Consider the following 20,871-nt stretch of genomic DNA (forward strand, 5'->3'; position numbering starts at 1 on the left):
CGTACCATCAAGTGTATCCCGTCCCTCACACGTTGGATCTCTTCTCCTCTTCCTGTTCTCTCCTCCTTCCTCTCCTCCAGGCGCGCATTATCCACCTCCTCTCCCAACTCCGACTCCCCTGGGTGAGGTCGAGCGGCTTCCTTTATGCCAGACCCATGATGTACTTCCGGCATTCCCACACTATAGTTTGGAAGCACTTCCAGGTCGGGCAGAAGTGCAGCCCCATGCAACACCAGGACTACAATTCCCAGCCTGCCCTGCAGGTATCCATGCAGGCACCGTAGACAAGAAAAGGCTGCCACCTATTGGTATCGTGGGGGAGTAAATAGTCCATGCGACTGGTCTCCCCCGTCCTTCTGTTTAAGCTGGCCTCCCAGCCAGGTAAGGAACCTTGAACCATCCTGGCCAGAATGCCAGCCCATCCCTGTTGTCCATCACACGCCATTGGCGTGGAAGTTCCAGCCCTCCAGCCGCTCTCTAAATCATTTCTCCTGGAAGCATCAAGAGATGCTGGGTGCATCAACCAAGTCAGGACGGACCACCAGTCCACTGACGCATGTAACCAAAGACGCTCATGAGGGGGGTCCATGTGGAGTCGCCATGGAAACCGAGGCTGGGAGCACATCAGGTTTTGGTTGAATAAATGAACTTCTGCAGTGGTTCATCATGTTGGAGTTGTGCCAGTACGCTGTAATTGCCGCCTGCTGCCCTTTGGTTATCCGTGTGCCCGGGGAGTGGAGTCGGGTTGCATGTCGGTGAGACCAGCAAGTAAGACGTTCACTGTATTCTGACATCACCAGTATGAATACAACAAGTCCTACAGTATGTGTGTGTCTGTGTGAAACAGTCAAGCAAGGGGCAAACTACCAGGGGGGATTGTTGAGGACCCCCTAAAAACCTAACAAAGTAAAAAATTGTGGAGGCTCCCTGACAAAAAAAGCGAAAACTTGTTACAAGTTACTGTGCCCATTTGCACGAGATCATTAGGCATTTTTAATGTTAAGTTAAATTTACTGACCTTGCCATATTACTTATTTTGCACCATCTATGACCCATCTGAATGCCACAGCTGCCACCTCCTGTCCAAACTGTTTCCGTGGTGATCGTGTGCTTGAGTTTGTCCTGTTATATGCGGCCCCGCCCAGGTAGGCTCCACTCCCACGAGGGGGACGCCTACTGCTAGTGTGGACCTGAAGGACCCCAGCCGTCCCAGGTGCTCCTCATGTCCGCAGATTCATTCACCTTTAGTGCCACCCTTAGGCCAGAAGAGTCTGATTTGGTTTCAGAGGCCACCTTTCCACTTGAAGGCTCAGTCACCTAACAGAATGTCCCTCATCCGAGTTTCCTGTCCTGCTTCCAATGTTTTATTTTACTGTTTCAAATGCACGCCTTTATGACTATTTTTATATTTTTATTTTTTTATTTTACAGATGATGAATTTGTCTGTTTCACTAAACACGAACCCATTGGCATCTGTGGTGCGATCATTCCTGTAAGTATAACTGGCGGCACTAAAATCGGATTTTTCGTTTTACTTGAGACGCCTTTTCCAGTTTTCCAGCGCATTGAAAAGAATGTGACAAAGGGGGAGAGAATTTAATTCTAGTCTGTAAACTGCAGTGTGTGTCCAGTAATGGCTAAATTAATTTTTTTGTGCATTTTGATGTCTTGATCAAAGAGCTCATAATGAATTAGATTTATGGATGGGGGGAACAAAGACCCCTTCGATATCCATATAAGCATCACATGTCATAAAATGAGCTGCAGGATCCTACGAGTGTTTCAGTTTTTCTCGTCAAGTCATGACAACGGATGTCCCAAGACATCCATCCATCCATCCATTATCCAACCCGCTATATCCTAACATAGGGTCACGGGGGTCTGCCGGAGCCAATCCTAGCCAACACAGGACGCAAGGCAGAAAATAAACCCCGGGCAGGGCGCCAGCCCACCGCAGCCCAAGACATGCAAGTTCCAAAAAAGTTGCAGAAGCACTTCTGGTAATGCCCACTAGAGGGGGATATACCGCCAAACCCCAGCTAGATGAAGTCGATTAGATAAACTTTATTAATCCGACGTGGAAGTTCGGATGAATACAGAAACATAAAGAAAGATACCGACTGACAGGACAGCCAATCAATCGATCAAATCAATAAAATAAAATTAACGTGTACATCGGGAGGAAGCATTGAACTGCCTGATAGCAGTGGGCAGAAAAGACCCCCCCAGAGGTCCTTCTGAGCACACCGAGGTGGAATGAGCCTGTGGCTGAAAATGCTCGGAGAGAGCGCCCCCCGGAGAGGATTTTTTCACATCGGGGTCCCCAGTTTTCCCACCGGGTTGGCCCTGTGATGGCGAGTTCACCTCTTCCTGATGAGTTTCTTCAGGTCTTGTGTTTCTTCTGAGCTCTGGTTGCTTCCCACACTGAACACCACCCTGTCCAGCAGTTTCCTGCACACCCCAAAAGACCAGAGAGTCTCCTTCACGGGTCCAGAGCGGGCAAACACAAACGTCATGAAAATGAAAACGCTCTGGGATAAGTGTGGAGGTTTGTCGGGCACAATGGCAGAATGGAGCTGCCTTAAAACAACACAAAGCAGTCCTAGTGCAGAAAATCCCGAAAACAGTCGGAAAACGGAATATGAAAGGCAAAGATCCAGAGATGTCAGAACAGCACAGAGGAACACAAGAACTCACCAACTCCAAGAGCGCATTCAGTGAACCGCAAGGAACTGTGGGAGACCCTCCAGGGCAGAAGGATGTTCCTGGCAGTGATTGGCGGGTAGAAGCACCCACAAAACGTATGAAACATAAAAACCAGGCTTAGTACACGATACAGATAATAAAGCAGGGGGTGGGCAGTGTAAGTCCTCACAGTGGCTGCAGGTTTTTGTTCCAACCCAGTTTCTAAATGAGAAGTCAATTACTCCTGATGAAGCACAAGTGACATCTTGATGCTTCATTTTAGTGGTCTCGCTTGTTAAGGTTCCCCACCCTTAATTGCTTATTTCAATCTTAAAAAGCCGCATTCCCTGTTTTAATGGCTCCTTTATTAGCAATAAGATGGCAAATGACGAAGGAGCCAGCAGTTCCCCATCTAACTTGTTCCCATTTACACCTGTGTGTGTTCATCCTGCGCTGTTTGATTTAATAAAACACTTAATAGGAAAATGTGACAGACTGAAAAAGATCGGTTTTAGGCTACAAATCATTTGGATGATATCCGTGGAAAGGAAAAAACCAACGACATACAGTATCTCACAAAAGTGAGTACACCCCTCACATTTTTGTAAATATTTTATTCTATCTTTTCATGGGACAACACTGAAGATATGACACTTTGATCCAATGTCAAGTAGTCCATGTACAGCTTGTGTGAATCTGCTGTCCCCTCAAAATAACTCAACACACAGCCATTAATGTCTAACAACAAAAGTGAGTACACCCCTAAGTGAAAAATGTCCAAATTGTGCCCAAAGTGTCGATATTTTGTGTGGCCACCATTATTTTCCAGCACTGCTTTAACTCTCTTCTCATGGAGTTCACAGAAGCTTCACAGGTTGCCATTCCTCCATGATGACATCACAGAGCGGGTGGATGTTAGAGACCTGGCGCTCCTCCACCTACACCACAGATGCTCAATAGGGTTTAGGTCTGGAGACATGCTTGGCCAGACCAGCACCTTTACCCTCAGTTTCTTTAACGAGGCAGTGGTCGTCTTGTGGGTGTGTTTGGGGTCGTTATCATATTCAGTTTCCGAAGTGAGGGGATCATACTCTGCTTCAGTGTGTAACAGTACATGTTGGCATTCATGGTGCCCTCAGTGAACTGTAGCTCCCCAGTGCCGGCAGCACTCGTGCAGCCCCAAGCCATGACAGTCCCACCACCATGCTTGACTGTAGACAAGATATACTTGTCTTTGTACTCCTCACCTGGTTGCCGCCAGACACGCTTGACACCATCTGAACCAAAGAAGTTTATACAATACAATACAATACAATTTATTTTTATGTAGCCCAAAATCACACAAGAAGTGCTGCAATAGGCTTTAGCAGGCCCTGCCTCTTGACAGCCCCCCAGCCTTGACTCTCTAAGAAGACAGGAAAAACTCCAAAAAAAAAAACTCTGTAGGGAAAAAATGGAAGAAACCTTAGGAAAGGCAGTTCAAGGAGAGACCCCTTTCCAGGTAAGTTGGGCGTGCAGTGGGTGTCAAAAGAAGGGGGTCAATACAATACAATACACAGAACAGAACAAATCCTCAATACAGTATAAAAATAAAAATTTTAGAAGTACGGAGCAAAATTTAACAGTAGATGATATCACATAAGAAGATTTGGATTCGTTTAGAGTCCTGGAGACCTCATCCATCAAGCTGCCTCCCCCATTTGGCCATTCCACGGCTGAAACAGCGCTTGGTCAGCCAATCCGATGAAAGGACCCCTCCTTCCCATGATTCCTGCGATCCTCCAGCAGGGATGACTTTACCTTAGGTAGGCAAAACAACTTGGCAGGTGGGCCGTGGCACCAAGTGCCACATTTGAGTACTGAGAAGAGAAACAGAATAGGTGAGGGTTAGTAACAAATTCTAACTATCATGTTACTTATGGGCTGCACGGTGGCGCAGTGGTAGCGCTGCTGCCTAGCAGTTAGGAGACCTGGGTTCACTTCCCGGGTCCACCCTGCGTGGAATTTGCATGTTCTCCCCGTGTCTCCGTGGGTTTCCTCCGGGCGCTCCGGTTTCCTCCCACAGTCCAAAGACATGCAGGTTAGGTGGATTGGTGATTCTAAATTGGCCCTAGTGTGTGCTTGGTGTGTGGGTGTGTTTGTGTGTGTCCTGCGGTGGGTTGGCACCCTGCCCAGGATTGGTTCCTGCCTTGTGCCCTGTGTTGGCTGGGATTGGCTCCAGCAGACCCCCGTGACCCTGTGTTCGGATTCAGCGGGTTGGAAAATGGATGGATGGATGTTACTTATGTTTTACTGCTAATGACTAACAACAGAGATGCAGTCTGTACAGTTAATCAGCAGCTCTAGTCAGGGTGTGCTAAACTGAAGTTGAGTCTACAGCCTGAGACTGAAGGGGCATCTCTTATAGTAGCAGGCAGACCACTCCACAGTTTAGGGGCCCTGTAACTAAAAGCTCGACCTCCCATTGTTATTTTATTAGTCCTTGGAACCATAAGCAGAGCAGCATCTTGAGATCTTAATGTGCGCTCTGCTTTGTAAGTCATGATAAGTTCCAACAAGTAAGCCAGACCTTGGCCATTTAATGCTTTATATGTTAAAAGGAGGATTTTGAAATCTGCCCTAAACTTAACCAGGAGTCAGTGTAAGGATTTAAGAACTGGAGTTATGTGTTTGTATTTTCTTGTTCTTGTAATAATTCTTGCAGCCGCATTTTGGATTAACTGGATGGAGGCTGTATAGAGAACAGTTTGAACATCCAGTGAACACCACATTGCAGTAGTAAATCCTACTAGAGATAAATGCATGAATTAATTTCTCAGAATCCTGTTTATTTAGAAAGCGCCTTAATTTCCTAACATTGCTGGAAACACTGCTTTGGACATCTTTGTAATATGCGCTTTAAATGACATGCTAGAGTCAAAGATAACTCCTAGATTGCGGGCTGATTCAGTAAAATTAATTGGGATTCCAACTGAGTTAAATGATGACAAAATATTGTTATGATCAGCGTCATTCCCTCCAACAGTTAACATCTCTGTTTTATCTGTATTTAAAGACAAGTAGTTCTCATTCATCCACTCCTTTTAATTCGCTAACACAACTAATTAAAGACAACATCGGAGAAACTTCATTTGATTTAAATGAAAGGTATAACTGGGTGTCATCTGCATACGAGTGAAAATTAACATTATGTTTCCTAATGAGTGGAAGCATGTAAAGTGAAAACAGTAAAGGTCCCAGTACTGAGCCCTGCGGGACACCATATTGAACTTCTGTGTATAATGATGGAGTCCTGTCAGCACATTTCTGTACATATTGGAATCGATTTGATAGTAAGAACTAAACCAAGCGAGCACGGTGCCTGTAAGCCCAACATCATTTTGTAGCCTGTGCAGTAAAATAGAATGGTCGATGGTGTCAAATGCTGCACTTAAGTCCAACAGACCACAGGATGTGGTTCCAGTAATCCATGACTTTAGTCTGCTCATCTTCAGCAAACTGTTTGTGGGCTTTCTTGTGCCTCATCTTTAGAAGAGGCTTCCTTCTGGGACGACAGCCGTGCAGACCAATTTGATGCCGTGTGCAGCGGGCGTATGGTCTGAGCTCTGACAGGCTGACCCCTCTCTGCAGCAATGCTGGCAGCACTCATACGTCTATTTTTAAAAGACAACCACTGGATATGACGCTGAGCACGGGCACTCATCTTCTCTGGTCGACCATGGCGAGGCCTGTCCTGTTAAACCGCTGTGTGGTCTTGGCCACCGTGCTGCAGCTCAGTTTCAGGGTGTTGCCAATCTTCTTATAGCCGAGGCCATCTTTATGTAGAGCAACAATTCTTGTTTTCAGATCTTCAGTGAGGTCTTTGCCATGAGGTGCCATGTTGAACTTCCAGTGAGCAGTATGAGAGAGTGTGAGAGCGAGAACACCAAATTTAACACACCTGAGAACCTTGTAACACGAATGAGTCACATGACACCGAGGAGGAAAAATGGCCAATTGGGCACAATTTGGACATTTTTCACTTAGGGGTGTACTCACTTTTGTTGTTAGACATTAATGGCTGTGTGTCGAGTTATTTTGAGGGGACAGTAAGTTCACACTGTGATACAAGGTGAGCACGGACTACTTTACATTGTGTCAAAGTGTCATATCTTCAGTGTTGTCCCATGAAAAGATAGAATAAAATATTTACAAAAATGTGAGGGGTGTACTCACTTTGGTGAGATACTGTAAGAAGCTAACATTGCAGACTAACAAGCCATCAAATGAAATAATGTGGCAGGCTGGCAAGGATTGGTTTCTAATTAGGCAGCTGGATTGGAATGAAAACCTGCAGCCACCACGGCCCTCCAGGACCGATACTGCCCACCCCTGTAATAAAGAAAAGACACAAACAAATCCATGAAGCAAGACTTTAAACCCCAGGAACCCTGGCTGAAATGTGACATGACGTTAGGACAGTGTTTTGTTTCCGGGGGGGGTTGGGGGGTGTCCTCCGAGATTGGATGTTTTTTAACCCATCGTGGCACAATCATCCGAACTTCAATCACTGGACCATCATCCTTCGGCAGAGATATTGGGAGTGCCACACACCCCTTTCTAGTGACCTCATGGCCCCCCCATGCTCTCTTACGCTTGCCCACTTTTCCTGCTTCCATCACATGACCTTCCAGAACCTACAGTTCACCTGCTGCTTTAGATACCCCAGCCCATGACAGGTGCCACTGGTCACATCAGCGGTCAGCGCTTTGAATGGTGTGGCTGCTTGACTATGTATCTGTGCATACAGAGCAGCTAAACTGTGTTCTGATAAACCAGTTTATTCTTTTTATTGTTCATTTGTATCAAGTGGTTGTCTTTTATGACAGCTTTTTTTTTTTTCCGTTTTTTTCCCAGTGGAATTTTCCATTGCTAATGCTCACCTGGAAAGTCGCACCGGCCTTGTGCTGTGGGAACACCATCGTCCTGAAACCTGCGGAGCAAACGCCTCTGACAGCACTCTACATGGGCGCCTTGGTGAAAGAGGTTGGTATCTGATTACGGACGAGACTTAAAGCAGTCTGCTGGCGCTTTAGCTGCCCATCAGATATAAACATTTGTTCAGTGAATGAAAAAGAGCCAAGCATTGCGTGCCAGTCATTATGGCTGCATTCCATGCAGAATGGCACCAAAAGTGTAAACCAGGCGTCAGCTCTGTGTTGATGCTCGCAGACTCAAAAAGTCACTTTTGCAGATGGCCCGTCTGAATAAATCTACTGAAAATATCAACGGTTGCACATTAGAGACCAAAACTAACCCAGCAAGGGGGAAAATAAAGCTATGGGAATTTTATTAAGGACCCTAGCAGGGCTACCCACCTAAGGCTGAACATTGTAGACCTACACGTTAACGTTTGCAGGGCACCATCACTTGGAATGTATTTTGTGATGCATGTAGTAAATAAAATGCATTTGTCATTCTAACAGGTGGCACATCCCAAACATTTGTAATAAAATGCATTACCGCAAATGTGTTTGATATGCCATCTGTTGGAATGACATGCAATGCATATGTCTCTCTTTTATATGCCACTTGGTATGGGATTCATAAAAGCAGTGTTGTTTGTGATGTGCCATTTGTTGGAATCACAAATATAATGCATTGTATTACTACAAATGTGTTTGATGTGGCATCTGTTGAAATGACAAATGCAATGCATACGTCACTCTTAAGCCATTTGGTTTTAGGATTCATAACAGCAGTGTTTGTCTGTGATGTGCAATCTGTTAGAATGAAGAATGCAATGTGTATGTCTCTAAAATATGCCCTTTGGTATGGGATTCATAAAAGCAACATTCATGTCTGTGATGCGGCATCTGTTGGAATGACAAATGCAATGCATATGTCTCTGTTATGCACTATTTTGTGTAGTATTCATTAAAGCATCGTTCATGCTTGTGATACACCATTTGTTGGAATGAGAAATGCAATGCATATATCTCTAAAATATGCCATTTGGTATGGAATTTGTTAAAGCAGTGTTGTTTGTGATGTGCCATTTGTTGGAATGACAAATATAATGCATTGTATTCCTATAAGTGTTTGATGTGGCATCTGTTAAAATGACAAATGCAATGCATAGTTACTCTTATGCCATTTGGTTTTAGGATTTGTAACAGCTGTGTTTATGTTTGTGATGCACAATCTGTTGGAATAAAAAATGCAATGCGTATGTCTCTAAAATATGCCATTTGGTATGGGATTCATAAAAGCAGTGTTTTAATATTTGTGATGCGCCATCTGTTGGAATGACAAACGCAATGCATATGTCTCTGTTATATACCATTTGGTATCGGATTCGTTGGAATGACCTAGACATAGCAAGCAGATGGACACGCAGATACAGACACACATCCTTTTATCAATCCTATCAAACGTGTGGTATGGAAATGTATGTGGGGGGGGGTCAAACAGCTGCTCGAACCTGTTTTCACATCAAAAATATACTTGAATATAGGATTGGGCACCGAATGAGACTGAAGAAAATTGGAAACTACAAATAATATTAAGATAGATCAAATGGTACATTTTTCAATATCTAAGAAGAGCCTCAGTAAACGTCAGCATGATATTTCACCATCGATCATAGGTCGAGCGACTAGATGGGACAGCCGGTTGTGTTGTGTCTCATAAAGTTTGTAAACAGTCTATTGGATTAAATAATCCAAAAATTGATGTTTGCTTGTTTTTTTGTTTTTTTTTTTCTTCCCTTGGTCAGGCTGGTTTCCCCCCTGGAGTGGTGAATATAGTGCCAGGATTTGGACCAACAGCTGGAGCAGCCATATCAAGCCATATGGATGTTGACAAAGTGGCATTCACAGGATCAACAGAGGTACGTTTATTATATTTATGGGAGTGGGTTTATTGTGGTTGTTTGACTGATTTTGATACAACAAATGTCCTGCCTCTTCCACTCTCCATATTGACAAAATGTAAATACACTCGGCCCCAGCAGCAGGCACAACATCTGTCTTGGAATTACAAGACCTAAGAGTGGAGCAGAAAGAATAAAATAGAGAAGACGGCCACTAAGCAGTCATAACAACATTATGATTTCATTAGTTTTTCAGTCAATTTTAAAAGAGACTAATAATTGTATTGTAGAGTCTGTCTGAAATACAATACAATACAGTTTATTTTTATATTGCCCAAAATCACACAAGAAGTGTCGCAATGGGCTTTAACAGGCCCTGCCTTTTGACAGCCCCCCCCCAGCCTTGACTCTCTAAGAAAACAACGTAAAAACTCCGTAGGGAAAAAAATGGAAGAAACCTTAGGAAAGGCACTTCAAAGAGAGACCCCTTTCCAGGTGGGCTGGGCGTGCAGTGGGTGCCAAAAAAGGGGATCAATACAATAAAATACACAGAACAGAACACAAGTAATTCTCAAAACAATATAACAGTAAAGCGCAGAGCAGAATTCAACAGTAGATGATATCCCATAATACGATTCAGATTTGTTCAGAGTCCTGGAGACCTCGGCCATCAAGCTGCCTCCCCCCATTGGCCATTCCACAGCTGAGACAGCGCTGGGCCAGCCAATCCGATGACAGGACCCCTCTACCTGATGATTCCTGTGATCCTCCTTCAGAGATGACTTTACCTTAGGCAGGCAAAACAACTTGGCAGGTGGGCCGTGGCACCAAGTGCCACATTTGAGTACCGAGAGGAGAAACGGAGTAGGTGAGGGTTAGTAACAAATTCTAACTATCACATTATTTATGTTTTAGTGCTAATGACTGACAACAGAGATGCAGTCTGTACAGTTAATCAGCAGCTCTAGGCAGGGTGTGCTAAACTGAAGTAGTGAGTCTTCAGCCTGAGACTGAAGGGGCATCTCTTATAGTAGCAGGCAGACCACCCCACAGTTTAGGGGCCCTGTAACTAAAAGCTCAACCTCCTACCGTTATTTTATTAATCCTTGCAATCCTTGGCATCTTGAGATCTTAATGTGTGCTCTGGTTTGTAAGTCATGATAAGTTCAGATAAGTAAGCCGGACCTCGGCTGTTTAAGGCTTTATATGTTAAAAGGAGGATTTTTAAATCTGCCCTAAACTTAACCGGGAGCCAGTGTAAGGATTTAAGAACTGGAGTTATGTGTCCATATTTTCTTGTTCCTGTAATAATTCTTGCAGCAGCATTTTGGATCAACTAAAAGCTGAATAAAGAACAGTTTGAACATCCAGGGAACACCGCATTGCAGTAGTCAGTCCTACTAGAAATAAATGCAGGAATGAATTTCTCAGAATCCCACTTATTTAAAAAATGCCCCAACATTTGTAAGATGGATGAAACACGATTTGGACAACTTTGGAATGTGCACTTTAAATGGCACGCTAGAGTCCAAGATAACTCCGAGATTGCGGGCTGATTCAGCAAAATGAATGGTGAGTCCAACTGAGTTAAAGGATGACCAAATATTGTTAGGATCAGCGTCATCTCTGTTTTATCAGTGTTTAAAGACAACTAGAAATGGTCAAAACATATCATAACATCATCTAGTGAGGCCCTATCAATACCCACCTGGTCACAGAAAGTCTTTCAAACCGGATGACTTCATATAATATAAATGATACCCACAGTAATACAATACAATACAGTTTATTCTTGTATAGCCCAAAATCACACAAGGAGTGCCACAATGGGCTTTAATAGGCCCTGCCTCTTCACAGCCCCCTAGCCTTGACTCTCTAAAACGACAAGGAAAAACTCTGTAGGGGAAAAAATGGAAGAAACCTTAGGAAAGGCAGTTCAAAGAGAGACTCCTTTGCAGATAGGTTGGGCGTGCAGTGGGTGTCAAAAAGAAGGGGGTCAATACAATACAATACACAGAACAGAACAAATCCTCAGTCTATATATATAAAATTCTTTTCGCGTTTGAAAAGGAAATTACGTATGACCACGCGATATGGAAATTACGTATGGAACGGAAATTACGTATGACCACGCGATATGGAAATTACGTATGGAACGGTAATTACATATCACCACGCGATATGAAAATTACGTATGGAACGGAAATTACGTATGACCACGCGATATGAAAATTACGTATGGAACGGAACTTACGTATGACCACGCGATATGGAAATTACGTATGGAACGGAAATTACGTATGACCACGCGATATGAAAATTACTTATGGAACAGAAATTACGTATGACCACGCGATATGGAAATTACGTATGGAACGGAAATTACGTATGACCACGCGATATGGAAATTACGTATGGAACAGTAATTACATATCACCACGCGATATGGAAATTACATATGGAACGGAAATTACGTATGACCATGCGATATGAAAATTACGTATGGAACGGAAGTTACATATGACCACGCGATAGGGAAATTACGTACGGAACAGAAATTATGCATGACCACGCGATATGAAAATTACGTATGGAACGGAAGTTACGTATGACCACGCGATAGGGAAATTACGTACGGAACAGAAATTATGTATGACCACGCGATATGAAAATTACGTATGGAATGGAAATTACGTATGACCACGCGATATGGAAATTACGTATGACCACAGAACATATTATAATACAAGAACTAATCAGTTCGTTTGTGGACGCCATTTTTATATTGTCTTTATGAATTGTTATTATTTGTGTGTGAGTTATTTTACCGATATTGAAAAGAAGTAAAAACAAACATGCCGATCTATCCCATAGAAGTGCACCCCGCGTCGTCCTCTCCCAGCCCTCCTCTCTGGACTACAGCGCTGAGCTGTCCACCGCCAGGCGCGTTCTGACAGAGAAGTTTTATTTATTCGTCCACGTGACTGTCGCGGAACTACCACATTGTAACTTTTTTTTTTAGTTGGCAGTACTTGATAGTAGAAGAGATGAGGAAAACAGCTTTGCGTCTTTCTACTTTTTAACTGCGCCGAGCTGTTAACAATGTGCGGGAGAACAAAGTGGACGCTGGGAGGCGCGGAATGTCGGGCTGCTCCGCGGGGTCGAGAGCTTCGCAGTTTCGGGCAGCGTCCTCTCTTCTCGCACTGTTTCTGACACTTCAAGTCCCCCGTCGGCTCCTGGGAGAGTGGGAATCTTTGCGAATAAGTGTAATCGGTGCCATCGAAGCAGGACTCTGTTTGTAAATTACCCTGCACTACTACTTACTGTCCCTTAATGTGAGTTCGGGTCACTAAAACTCCGCAACATTCAAGGTTCCTTTTGTGATGAAGTTATTTTAAGAAGTAAATCACAGGCACGTAGTGCAAGGTTGTCAGGCAGAAATTTGGACGATCACATAGAAAATGTAATTTCTATACCACAGCGGCCGTGTAGCGCCTTTCACAAGGGATCTACTACCGAGAGATAATCCAAATACATTTTAGCTGCTGTTAGTACTACTTACCTGTTGTGTTACAGCGCCTTTAAAATGTAGTTTACCCCAAACCACTCCAGTAGTGCTCAATGTATCTTTACTTCTTAAATGTTAATGTTTTACTGTTTAATAACTTATAGACTACATTTTATTTTTTTCCCTTGCACTCAGTGAGAGTAGCCACTGGGTAATCAACTATCCATCCATCCATCCATTTTCCAACCCGCTGAATCCGAACACAGGGTCACGGGGGTCTGCTGGAGCCAATCCCAGCCAACACAGGGCACAAGGCAGGGACCAATCCTGGGCAGGGTGCCAACCCACCGCAGGGTAATCAACTAGTACAGTATAAAAATAAAACATTTACAAGAACGGACCAGAATTTAACAGTAGATAATATCACATAATATCTGCCGAGGAGTCGCCCGTAATAAAGGCTGTGCACTGGTGCCCTGTCCATTTCCGTCTGGCGCTAAAGATGCCAGCAGTGATTAGGCTCCACCCACCACTTATGACTGGCAGGTGTTTTCTTTTGATTCTCGTGTGCTTCAGGTGAAATTCCCCTAAGAGTTTCCATCTGCTCATTTACACTGATGATAGACAAAGCCTCTGGGGTTACTGATGAAAACAGGCACCTTTTGAAATGAAACATACGCCTGAATGTAGAATAACCAGTAGCGCTTGATTTTAGAAGAGTTCTGGTGAACGATGCTCAAGGCAGAATTTTTAAACCCAATCTTTTTTTTTTTTTTTTTAAAAAAAAAGAAAAGAGAAAATCACAAATATTATATCATTTAAAGTTTTAGATCCAGAAGGGATCACTTTCTCGATTTGTTAATTAGTCTCTCCACACTCTGTTGGATGCCCAAGTGCCAAATGTATTATGATCAATAAGAAAATAAAGCAATAAGGCTTTCTGAAATGGAGCACCTACTGTGGTCTTCTATAATCTTATTGTAAGATAAAGTGGCGTCCAGTGAGTTTGGAGGCACGGAGTGGAACTCGAGCAGATCAGATGTTTCTGCACACCTCAGAATTCATTTTGCCGTCAGCAGTTCCATCATCGATGAAGAGAAGTGTGCCAGGACCTGTGGCAGCCGTAAATTCCCAAGCTATAACACCCCCAGCACTGCGTTTGACAGAGGAGGTGGTCTGCTTTGGATCTCGGGCAGTTCCTTTTGGTCTCCACACTTTGCTCTTGCCATCACCCTGATGAGGTTCATCTTTGTTTTGTTGGTTCCCATGACCCAATTATCACGATAATATCTTAAAGTGGTGCGATATCAAGACCCATGTTTTCTGGAAACCTGATGACTAAATGTTAGTGTCATAAATAACACCTACAGTAAGTAAAGGTGAAGATTCAGCCATAATGATGTGGGTAATAATAATAATAATAATAATTCATTACATTTATATAGCGCTTTTCTCAGTACATCAGAATCTCAGCATGGGTGACTATAGATTTTAAACCCATCCAGGAGGTCAGTATAAAAATCTGACAGGGGGAGGTAACCCTTTTAAAACTGTTTACTCCCCCAACATGACAGATGGCAACATCCCCAGGTTGGGATACCCACAGAGCATGCTGGGAGCTGTAGTCCCATGGCACAGCCCTGTTGGTTTCCATGGGTGCTGCAGGGATTAGCAGTCCCTTATTTTGTTGGGCTTCCTCATGTCCTGGAAGTGCTTCCCACGGGCAATGTCCGGGCACAGGAAGTACTCCTGGCTCTTAGATAAAATTTCGGAGTCAGGTGGGAGAGGATGAAACTTTCCTGGGAAGAGTGGAGGAAAAGGGAAGGAGAACAGAAATGTGCTGGTGCTTATTACAAAGCAGCCTTTGTCAAAGGAATTAATTGTAATAAACTTTTCATTTGAACCTGGGACTTGTGACGACTAAGAAGTTGGGTCTGGGGTGCTGCAATACCCCCTATGGGATACACAGACTATACTTTAGATTTTAAAGACTTCTCTGGACTGGTGGTAAAAATAAAGGATGCACTGGCCCCCGACTGTATGTGCTGCCTGTCGCTCTCCGTTTCGGCGATACTGTCGCCGTCATTGTGAGATTCAGAGAAATGGCAGCTACGTCTAAGGAAAAAAATCATTTGAACTAAACATTGTAACGGGCGCTCTGTCCAGGAGCTGCTCCTGCCCTTTACCCAGTGATTGCTGGAATAGGCTCCATCTGCCCTGGATAAGCAAGTTACAGAGCAAACCTCATATTCCAACTCCACTGAGCGACATATCAGCAATAAGCGTCACGGTCGAGCAAAGTGACAATAATGTTAATCCTCATCATGTGATTCCCCCCTGGAAAAAAATGATCACCCTCATGGAGATTTCACTCATGACATGGAAATGTTTGAAGAGAACAACACATTCTGCCTGACTCGGCTCAAGATGGCCCGGCCTGCTTACAAGACCTAATTGAGACATAAAGCCCCTCTAGTGCAGGACCACTTTGAACTGAAGGGGATTTGTTCCATGTATCAGCAGATCTTTGCATGGAAAGGTCATTTCTAGCATCTGCAAAACATCTGCTCTCATTCAACTTCCAATTTTGCCTCCACTTTCTTTTTGTTCCTTGCTCAATTGCTCATTGAATATTTATTAAAACGAAATGGGCGATGAATGAAAAAATGAAGCAAAGACACTCGAGTCTTCTAAGTTTGTGACATTCGCCTTTCCCCATTCTGTTTCAGGGTGTAGGTCATTAAGTGACAAGCAAATGATCTGGAGAAGGGGGATACATTACTATAAATGTGTGGGATGCTTCATCTGTTGGAAAGACAAATGCAATACATGCATCTGTTTTTTATATATACAGTGTATACTGTGTGTGTGGACATAATAATTAAGCTGGCTCCTTTCTCCAAGGCAACTTATGACTTTTGGGCATAGGCAGCTTAAGTGACTTGCCTGTGGTCACACAGTGTCAGTAATGGGATTTGAACCAATAACCTTGGGGTTTGAAGTCCAAAGCCTTAACCATTATGCCACACTGCCTGTCCTTATATTTCATCTGGTATGGGATTTGTAGAAGCAGTGTTAATGTTTGTGATGCACCATCTGTTGGAATGTCAAATTTAAATTATTACTACAAATGTATGTGATGCATCATCTGTTGGAATGACAAATACACACACAACCCTGTTGTTATTTATTTATTTATTTATTATACAGTATATACTGTGTGTGTGGACATAATTATTAAGCTGGCTCCTTTCTCCAAGGCAACTTACGACATTTGGGCATAGGCAGCTTAAGTGACTTGCCTGTGGTCACACAGTGTCAGTAATGGGATATGAACCATAATCTTGGGGTTTGAAGTCCAAAGCCTTAACCATTATGCCACACTGACTGTCCTTACATTCCATTTGGTATGGGATTTGTAGAAGCAGTGTTAATGTTTGTCATGCATCATCTGTTGGAATGTCAAATGTAAAGTATTTTATTACTACAAATGTATGTGATGCATCCACTGTTGGAATGACAAATACGCGCCCAACCATATATATATATATATATATATATATATATATATATATATATATATATATATATATAAAATATATGAGAGAGAGAGAGAGAGGCACTGATTCAGCGCGTTGCCACACCCACCACATGATGAACCACCACAGGATCCCAAATTAGGACGAGAGTGCAGCCGTGCAATGAGTGACACCTTGGCACCACACTAGCTGTGTAGGTGTGTGTGTGTTGTACAGCTGTGAACACATTATTATTAGCCTGGTGCCTGTTTCAAAGATGAATTATAACATTTGAGGTACAATTGGTTACATTTCCTTTGTTTTTCCAATTGGAGCACAGGCAGGTGAAGTGACTTGCATGTGGTCACACAGGGTCAGTAGTGGGATTTGAACCAAAAACCTTAGGCTTTGAAGTCCAAAGCCTTAACCATTATGCCACACTGCCTGCCCTTATATGCCATTCGGTATGGGATTTGTAGAAGCAATGTTCATGTTTGTCATGCACCATCTGTTGGAATGACCCATGCAAAGTATTTTATTACAGCAAATGTATGTGATGCGTCATCTGTTGGAATGACAGAGAGACGGAGCAACCGGACAGACACCCAGATATGCAGAGATACAGACACTTCTCCCTTTCTGAAGGTGGATTATTGTCATTTATACAGAGTCCAATGAAAAGTCTTACCTATATGTGCTAATCAGCATGCAACAAGTCGCTGTCAACCAGTGCCATGATTAGAGCATTGTGAGCTACATGACGATTTCTTTATTTTGTGATAGCATTTGAGTCATCTTCTTCATGTCCAGATCTTTTGTTCTCACAATGGCACACAACTCCTTCTAAGCTTGATGGGCATAGTCATCCTTGCATCCTCCAGCGGCTTGTCTTCCTAGTCTGGAGTGTGGCACTAAGAAGACGACAGCGTTTGAAGACGGTGTGTGTGTGATGAAGCTTCATTATGACCCTCAATTCATTCATTCTCTTTGCTTCTTTCTTTTTTTTTAGGTTGGAAAGCTCATCAAAGAAGCTGCTGCCAAAAGTAACCTTAAAAGAGTGACCTTGGAACTGGGAGGGAAGAACCCGTGCATCGTTTACGCTGACGCCGACTGTAAGAATTTCACAATTCTGTTCATTGCTCGACTTACAGCAGAAATGGTGCAGGGGTCTGTCCATGTAGCTGGTGATTCGTTTTCTGTCTATTCCAGTGTTAGGAAGTTTTCACACTCCTAGTCTGTTATGTTTTGGGCCACATCGGGAGGTGATTAGTCACTTTGTCTCAGTCTCCAGTTACTTAAACCTGCATGCAAACAAAATTAACAAGAAACCCCCTTACAGGCTTCTTTCATTGGGTAGAAACCATTTTTCCCTGCAGAAATCCTCATGGAGGGCTTACATGTGTGATATTTATGGGGTAAGTGGTTTTAGAAAGCCTGTTATTATCTGATGACTTGAAGAGTACATGAAAGTAATGTGCTGCTTGGCACTGTGAAGAAAGGGCGCCTTTATTTAGGGTGACTCTACAGAGTTCTGGTGAGGGAACGCCGTGATGTGCTTTAATGTCGTTTACACAGCAGACATATTGGGGGAGTTTCATTTCGTTGTATGATGTTGCACATTTTACTCTCCTTTAGCCTGCTGTATGAGCTTATCCCCCATTTCAGTTTATTTCAAATACTATGTCCACTGCTTTTAGGCGTGTAATGATGTTCATTTTGGAAGTTTCAACTATCATTTATTACATAGCTTCAAAGTCAAAATGCCTGCTGTGTGATCGCATCGACGGGACGCCCCACCTGTAAGTATCACTTTGGCAAGGTGTGTGGTTTTTCTGCTGAGATCGCCAACGTAAACAGCATGCACAGACTGCATGTCAGTGATCCCATGTCCGAACACATTCACACCTCATGGGAATCGCTTGTTTTACTTTCTCGTATACAAAGTATAGGGAACGCATTGCAATTGTTGAAAAATTCCTTTTCGAGACTTGGATGAATCTCGACATTTTAGACCTCCCTGAGTCCAAAAATACCATTTTCAGAATTACTAGGGGGCTCTGCCCTCTGCTCGCTTCTCTCGCCAACCCCAACGCGCTAGTCATTTCCCGGATATGCCGCTTGCGCCGAATCTTACTATTCACGGATAAACGTGAATATCAACTCTGTCTTTGATATCTCCGTCTTTCGAAACTATGATCGCTGACAATTCATCAAGTCAAGTTGGGGAGCATGCACTGGTACAGCATGTTGCCGCACCCACCACACGACAAAACAACTCGGGATCCCTGTTGGCAACCCCCCCAGGCAGACACGCAGTCCAGACCCCTCTATCTGCAGCAGCCAGGTGTTACATGGGCAACCCCTTGGCCTGGTCCAGGCACTTGGGTACCCAACAATGAGGACCTTACGAGCCGGATCACCCTCATGGCCGTAGTGCCATAACTGACGCTCCCTCACAATGCAGGTCATGTGCCTCATTTGGGACTCCATGAGCAACACAAAGTCAGACCAGCGGTACCCAAGGATTCTCTGAAGAGACACAGTACCAAAGGAGTCCAGTCTTCATCTCAGGTCACCGGATAGCATCCATCTCTCACAACCAGGAAGCACCAGGACTCTAAAGACTTGGACCTTCGTCCGTCCTTTTGCAGATATCAGGAGATATTGGGGATTGGAACTGGTGTGGTGCTGAGGCGTCATCTGCTGCACGGCAGCACTTGGGTCCCAATTTGAGACGGCCCATACGGGGGACAATTCATCACATGTTGGCATATTATATATGCGAGCGTGATCTTTCAGATTCATATGGAAATCCAAGAAAACTTCTTTGTCTGTGTTTTTCAGATAAATTTAGTGTAAAGTGCGATACTTTTGAACATATGGATTTGTATCCATTATTGGCTGTAGAATTTCTAATAATACATCCGATTGTTTAACTCTTTCAAGTCTTTGTTGCATTGCTTCTCCGGATCATAAATATACACCTGACCAAATTAAACCTGTAGTAGCTCTGTCATATCACCCATGTCCATATATTCGATCTCTTTTCGCTGTTCCATTTTTTCACCGAGTAATAATTTCCGTTTGCGCTAATTCAATCTTTACTATCATTTTTTTGAGATTTTTGAATTTTAGTACTTTCATAACCTCTAACCTGCTCTGCATGTGTATCGCACCAACGTTTTTGAACCCCTTTACAACGCTCTACTTTGTCTTCTACTCTGTCTTTTCTTCTTCTACTGTTTGTTTTTTATTTCCGCCCCAGCTTCATCTGTTGGCACAAAGTCTCGTCTCGCGAGATGTGAAATTATCTCTCTGAAAAAGTCTCGTCTCCTCCCAAGATTTTTTTATATAATAGAGAGAAGCCTGTGTGTGTGTGTGTGTGTGTGTGTGTGTGTGTGTGTGTAAACACGATAACTTGAGTACACTTTCACTTCAGTCAACCAAATTTTGCATACAAGTATTAGGTACAAAACGTAGATTTCTATCAACTTTTGGGCTGTTTCCGTTAACCGGACGTGATACTTTACCTTTTATTAAAACTGCAGAGTCCCACATGTTTAATACCTGCTTTAATGCATTTCATTATGAAAATAATATCAAGTATTTATCTTAGCATTCTAAATGTTCAGAGAGCAGGAATATCATGGAGCGAGTGTATTCTGTGTGGCGATCACTGCCTGCGCCTCCTCTCGGTGCAACAGGACGTTTAATGCGCTACATTAGTTTTGAAAGGGTTTGAGAAAATCTAGTAAATTAAACATTGATTTTGAAATGAAGTTTACGGCATGGCAAAGTTAGAGAGAGAAAAAACAAGGGTTTAAATTGGAAATGTCGACTTTAATCTCAATGTAAACGGCGAGAAAAACTGGAAATGTTGACATTAATCTCGATATAAATGGTGAGAATAAAGTGGAAATGTCGACTTTACTCTCGATATAAACGGCGAGAATAAAGTGGAAATGTCGACTTTAATTTCGATATAAACGGCGAGAATAAAGTGGAAATGTTGACTTTACTCTCGATATAAACGGCGAGAATAAAGTGGAAATGTCGACTTTAATTTCGATATAAACAGCGAGAATAAAGTGGAAATGTCGACTTTAATTTCGATATAAACGGCGAGAATAAAGTGGAAATGTCGACTTTAATCTCGATATAAACGGCGAGAATAAAGTGGAAATGTCGACTACTCTCGATATAAACGGCGAGAATAAAGTGGAAATGTCGACTTTACTCTCGATATAAACGGCGAGAATAAAGTGGAAATGTCGACTTTACTCTCGATATAAACGGCGAGAATAAAG

At 43.1% G+C, this 20,871-nt stretch overlaps 1 protein-coding gene across 1 annotated transcript in view; it reads left to right on the plus strand.

Annotated features, from left to right (window-relative positions):
- aldh1a3 (aldehyde dehydrogenase 1 family, member A3) overlaps nt 1-20,871 on the plus strand; it is a 71,898-nt gene that overhangs the window by 22,351 nt on the left and 28,676 nt on the right. Inside the window, exons 5-8 of the mRNA XM_028822963.2 lie at nt 1,431-1,492; nt 7,582-7,710; nt 9,443-9,556; nt 17,574-17,676. Coding sequence (XP_028678796.1) covers nt 1,431-1,492; nt 7,582-7,710; nt 9,443-9,556; nt 17,574-17,676 — 408 coding nt within the window. The remainder of the gene's footprint in view (nt 1-1,430; nt 1,493-7,581; nt 7,711-9,442; nt 9,557-17,573; nt 17,677-20,871) is intronic.

The sequence above is a fragment of the Erpetoichthys calabaricus genome, chromosome 17, assembly GCF_900747795.2.
Source record: "Erpetoichthys calabaricus chromosome 17, fErpCal1.3, whole genome shotgun sequence".
NCBI classification, from domain to species: domain Eukaryota; kingdom Metazoa; phylum Chordata; class Cladistia; order Polypteriformes; family Polypteridae; genus Erpetoichthys; species Erpetoichthys calabaricus.